The sequence below is a fragment of the Poecilia reticulata genome, unplaced genomic scaffold (assembly GCF_000633615.1).
Source record: "Poecilia reticulata strain Guanapo unplaced genomic scaffold, Guppy_female_1.0+MT scaffold_131, whole genome shotgun sequence".
NCBI classification, from domain to species: Eukaryota; Metazoa; Chordata; class Actinopteri; order Cyprinodontiformes; family Poeciliidae; genus Poecilia; species Poecilia reticulata.
In genome coordinates, this window is record NW_007615014.1 from 476,697 (window position 1) to 482,839 (window position 6,143).

The 6,143-nt window shown below is 45.4% G+C and overlaps 1 protein-coding gene across 1 annotated transcript; it reads left to right on the forward strand.

The window, feature by feature from the left end:
- The first annotated feature begins 629 nt into the window (after nt 1–629).
- On the forward strand, nt 630–3,352 carry LOC103459860 (schwannomin-interacting protein 1). The gene is made up of 7 exons (XM_008401784.2): nt 630–897; nt 1,145–1,301; nt 1,560–1,645; nt 1,839–1,923; nt 2,038–2,151; nt 2,239–2,356; nt 2,835–3,352. Exons 2-7 carry the CDS (start codon nt 1,149–1,151, stop codon nt 2,927–2,929), a joined length of 651 nt encoding a protein of 216 aa, XP_008400006.1. The 5' UTR covers nt 630–897; nt 1,145–1,148; the 3' UTR covers nt 2,930–3,352.
- Nucleotides 3,353–6,143: the final 2,791 nt, after the last annotated feature.

The window sequence follows — 6,143 nt, forward strand, 5'->3', positions numbered from 1 at the left end:
GTGGGCAAACTCCACCCACACTGAGTGGACACTCAGTAGAAGTGGAGGAAAACATAAATACTCTCTGCATGACTCATTTATCGTTATTTTAATTGGCGGGTCAATTTGACCCGGAACAGTATGTGTGTCTCAAGTTCAACTATAAAGATCACCCTTTGAAAAAAAAATTAAATGTAACATAACATTTTTTTACCAAAGATCGCTTTCAAGGAAATTATTGTTTTTTTGTGTCTAGGTTTTTTTCAATGGACATAAAAAATGTAAATCCCATTTTTTATGTCCAAATGAGTAATTGAGTAAATTGTCGTCATTAATCCTTAATTTCTGAGAAATAAAAAAAACATAATTGCACAAATTTTGATTGAGATGGTTAGTATTAGAGTTAATAATCAGATAAAAAAATGTTTTGGAGGAATTTTTTGGTTTCTGACACTATTGCATGATAAAACACTCCCCGGGTCAAATTGACCCACGAACATTATTGCTGTACCTCAGAAACGAACATAATAGGAGGGTTAACATGGCTGAATCCAGCCCTCATCATGATGCTGCCACTCTCCACCAGCTGCTGTCCGTGAATAATAACTAATTATTTCCTGTGTTTTTCTCTGAAGCTGCAGTCAGGTCTCTCTGTGCGCCTCTTCCTCCTCCTGCAGGATGTCTGTGGGCGGAGAGCTGAGGAAGAGGAGGAGGAAGAGGAGGCTCCAGCCTTCCTCCAGGCCCGCTCCCACAACTCTTCAAGCAAACTTTCCTCCAATGTTTCCGTGAAACAAAAACTGCGACGCTTCGCGTGGCGCGGGAGCAAAAGCACGCAGCGGGTCCCCGCGGGGCTGCGGGGCCCGCGGAGGGACGGCGGCATGTCGGGGAGATCCGCAGCCGCCTGGATGTGACTGCGAGGTGGGTCCGAGCTCCGGAGCTTCCCCCGCTGCTGGTAAACAACATGCGGCCGAGGAAAGGCGACCGGAGGCGGGGGAGAGGAGCGACACACCCCGCTGGATCTGGAGGGTTCAACCCGATAGATTACACCAGATTAGATTAGATAGATTAGATAGTTAGATAGATAGATAGATAGATATAACTTTTATAAGTTTAGTTCAGAATAAATTAAATCTGTTGGCTGAGCTTCTGATTGGTTGGTTTCCAGGAGGATGGAGGGAGGAACAGAGCCAGCAGAGGAGGAGAAGGAGAAGGATCCTAATCACATCCCAGTGGAACACCAGGAGTTTCCCATCATGCACTGGGAGGAGCTGAGCCAGCGGATCGCTGAGCTGGAGAAGCAGGAGCAGGAGAGGAGGGAGAAGGTGAGGAAGGTCACATCATCATCAGAGGTCAGAGGTCTGTTAGCTGAGGTCTACATTTCCCATGATGCCCAGCAGTTAGAGCAGGAACATGGTGATGTTTTCTCAGTTCTGTTCGGTTCTTGTTGGTCCGGTTTCAGGAGGTTCTGGACCTCCTAGCAGAACTTTTCCTGATCCATCATTTCAGAACCAGCCATCAGAACTGAGGAGTGTGTTTCTGGAGTTTGGGTCGGACTGAAGGTTCTGGTTCTGTGTCTCCAGAGGAGGACAGGGCTGAGGACAGAGAACGTCTGGGAGGAAGAGGAGGAAGACGTCAGGAGGGGACGTGTCGCCGTCTCCACGTCTCGGTAAAAATTATAACAACAGAACTTTACTCACTGTCCCTGAATCCATCGCTATATAGCCCCGCCCCTCCCTGTCCCGGCCAATCAGATCTTCTGTCTTCAGTGACTATGCGGGTCGATGACTTCTTGATGGATCTAAGCAGCAGAAAGTTGGACTTCCTCTCTGTTGACCTCTGACCTCTGACCTGTGTTCCAGACTGAACCACAGGAACCTGCAGCTCTGCTTCATCAATAACAGCGACAGTGAGGATGATGAGGAGGAGGAAGGAGGAAAGAGGAAGGTTCATCATCATCATCATCATTACATCTTACCTTTGACCTGTGCCACATCTCCAGAATACCAAAAATATGTTTGCTTTGCAGTTTGCTGACCTATGACCTTCCGGGCCCCTCAGGTTCCCATGGGAGCAAGACACAATGGTTGCCATGGCAGCGGGTTGAAACAGGAAGTTGCAGCAGCTCTGAGAACGCTGAGAGACGATCTGCTGGCTGAGCAGCAGCAGCAAGAGGTAAAAACCGGGCCGGAACCAACCGGGTCAGAACCAGAGGCACAGCTGCTCACCCTGTGTTTGTGTGTGTGTGTGTGTGTGTCTCAGAGCCAGGCCAGCTGCAGCGGCGTCGCCCAACGGAAACATCTGGAGCACAGAGAGCTGCAGGATCTGAGCGAGACGCAGCTGATCGGCCTGCGGGGGGCGCTGCAGCAGGAGGTCCACGGTGAGAACCGGGTCATGGCTGGAGGAGAACTGGGTCAGGGCCGGGTCAGGACCAGTTCTGTTCTGGTTCCCTGATCTGGTGTAAATCTCAGGAAAACCTCTCAGTTCCAGCAGGAAGTTAAATTGACAAAAAATATATTTTCTTACAGATTTATTGATCCTTCTCCATGTTTGTTTTGAGATAATCAGAGAACAGATCCTCCTCCTCCCTGAGCTGCTGAAATGAACCAAAAACAACCAATCAGATCCGGGAGGCGGGGCTTAGCGCTGTCAAGTACTGATGGTGGAGAAACAACTTATGGTAGCTACCTGCTAGCTGCAGGTAGCAGAGAGATAGTGACTGACAGTGCTAACATATTTTAGCTCCATGTTGTTCTTGTTGGTTACCATAACAACACCTGTTGTCTCTAAGGTAGGCATGTAGCATTGATTGAACCAGTAGAAAAACAGAAATAACAGCTCTAATGTTTCCCTTCCAGCACTGAACGCAGAGCTGGTGGCCCAACTGCTGGTCCGGGACCAGCTGAGGACCAAGCAGGACGCCATGCTGCTGGACGTCCAGGACCTGACCTGACTCCAGAACCAGAACCGAGCTGCTGTCGGGTCGGGATGCTGCTCTCCGTCCCGGGGGAAACCAATGGACCGAGGTCCAACAGAACCACCCGGAAGGCCTGGACGGAACCAGAACCGCGTCATAACGGACCTGTGGTTCTGCTCAGCGGGTTCTGGAGAACCGCTGATCGACCCAGACCGGAAATCAATCAGTTTGATTAGAAATGAATCAACAAGTTTATTTAACTCAGTGTTTGTTTCTGATCAGATTCAGGTTAAAGTTTAATATTAAACTATATTCATGTTTATATTTTATTCTGAGTTTATGAAATCTGAACAAACGTGAAAAACTGAGGAAAGTTTCACTGTGACTTTATTAAATATGATGAATAAATAATAACAAACTGTTTAAATCTGTATTAAATATATTTTGAGGAAAATGAGATTCTGACCCGGTTCTGTTCATTTCATCTGGAGGTTCTGACACCGACCCGGGTCTCAGGTTTTGTCTGGTTCTGATCGTCTCTGAACTGAGATCAATGGAAACCCGATCAGAACCACCAGGACCGGGTTCACTTCAGATTGGATAACAGATGAACCTTCTGAACGGTTCGGGATTCAGAAGAAACAAGTTAAATGATGCTGATCCGGGCCAGAAGAACCAAACAGAACCAGACAGAACTTCTGGTTCTGAATGGATCAGATCATTTTAACGTAATATTGGTTCTGTTTGGTTCTTGTTGGTCCAGTTCAGGAGGTTCTGGACCTCCTAGATGAACTTTGTTGGTCCATCGTTTCAGAGCCAGCCATCGGAACCGAGCCCTGGTTCCTGCTGCAACTGCTGCTCTTATAACAATCACTATGAGGAGTTCAGGGAGGCTGGGATCATCCAGTGCCGCTGGATCACAGCTTATGATGATGATGATGATGACGATGATGATGGAGGGGTGGGAGGCGGGGCCTGAGGAATAGGAGGAGCTGCTGCTGCTGAGGTGATGAAGGTGAGGAGAAGCAGAGAGKCGACGGCAGYGAAGGTGAGCTGAGTTTCCTTCTTTGTAGCGGAAAGTTCTGGTTCTGATTTATGGATCAGAACCAGAACCATAAATTATGTCTTTGTTGATCTGAGCGATGAAGATTAAAGTTGTTCCAGAAGATCTTCATCAGGAACATCACAGAATAATCTGAGGATGATGATGATGATGATGGTGACCTGAAGCTTCAAAGTTAAAACATGATCAGAACTACAGCTACTCTTCCTCATCGTCCTCCTTCTCCTCATCTCCTCCTCCTCTTTTCCTTTCTCCTCCTTGTCTCCTTCTTTCTCTTCTTCATCCTCTTCCTCTTTCGCCTCCTCTTCCTCTGCAGTCTGTGGATTTGGTTTCATTCTGGCTCATTAATAATTCAGACATGATGAAGGTGATGAAGGTCAGACCCAAATCTGAGGAAGAGGAGGGAGGCTGAGAAAAACTGAAGCCGAATTTAAACATAAAGTTTGATCACTAATAATAATGATAATCAGCAGCCAAACAGAGCGCGAGGCATTCAGGGACCGTCGTTAGTCGTCACATCCAGTGAGCTGCTCTTTATTTTGTTGCCAAGCAGAAATAAATTATTAAAACGTTAAATATTGAAAGAGCTGATCAGTTGGGCGCTACAAGAAATAACAAAACAAGCTGCTGGATCAGTCAGAAGGAAAAACAGACACAAAAATATATTAATATATTTATATTATTTATTATATTTATATTAATCAAATCATATGAAATTATAAGAAAAATCTCTTAAAAGATCAACATGTTGATTCATCAGGGCCACACAAAATCACTCCAGGGGTTACAGTTGGCCCCCGGACCACTCTTTGGACACCCTTGTCTAGAATAATGCGCCCCCTGGTGGAATTGTCCTGAACTGTGAGGATCAACATCAGAGCTGCTGAAATTACAGGTTTGATATTTCCTAAAACGTCATGAATCACCTGAAAAATCAGTTGCTCTCTCAAATTCCTTCATTCCTTAATTCATCTCTCTAAGTGAACATCTGTCAGAATGAGCCGCTCCTGTTCGCTGGGTTCAAACTGCTGGGTCATGCTGTCAGGGTAACAGTGACTCTGCAGGAATCTGAAGTATTTAAAATAATAATTGTTTCAATAAAAAAATTCACATTTACACTTTTACTGTGATTTGATGACAGACCGGGTGATTGTGATAAAGAAAGAAAACTGAGAGAGAGAGAAAAAAAAAGAGAAACTAAAGTAGAAATGGTAACATGAGACAGGAAAACATGCAGCTCCGCAGGAATTACAGTTTTCCTGACGTTCCCGCTGCTGGGAATCAAACTGTGATCCACATCACAACAAATATCCATCATCCAGCTGCTGTGATGTCATCACACACTATAGCCATAGCAACCTGAGGGCTCACCATTGGTCGATTTAAAGCTTCACCTTTGGTTGGAGAAAGTCTGGACTCCTCAGTTCAGGAAAATATAGAAATATGGTTGTTATGGCAGCTTGTTCAAGAAGTTTGGATGTTCAGTCTTCTGCCTAAAGATGTTCAGGATGAGCGAGCAGAACTCGTACAGTACACTATGATGACATGAGCACAGAATCAGGTCCATGGCGGCTCAAAGGAATTTGAGACTTGTTCACAGAAATGAGAAACTACCTGGTTGATACAATTATTGGCAAATTGAACAGGAAGTCTAGAAAATTTCAACTTGATCTGAGAAATGCACCAAAATCTGTGAGGGCTTTCTGTCCGTCAGCGTTTATCCTGGTTCTGGACTGGTACTGGATGTAACCCTGACCCAGACACTCCAGCAGCTGGAACCGACCTGCTGAACGGGGAGGAGAGGTTTCCGGAAAACAGCGTTAATCATTCAGGAGCTAATGGAGCGGGACGCAGCCTTCATCAGCAGAACACGGCGGCAGGACACACAACAAGCTGCAACCACTAATGAGGCTGTTTCTGTGTCCAACAGGTCCAGATCGGTCTGCCACCAGGTACCGATAGATAGATAGATAGATAGATAGATAGATAGATAGATAGATAGATAGATAGATAGATAGATAGATAGATAGATAGATAGATAGATAGATAGACAGACAGACAGACAGACAGACAGACAGACAGACAGACAGACAGAAAGAAAGAAAGAAAGAAAGAAAGAAAGAAAGAAAGAAAGAAAGAAAGAAAGAAAGAAAGAAAGAAAGAAAGAAAGAAAGAAAGAAAGAAAGA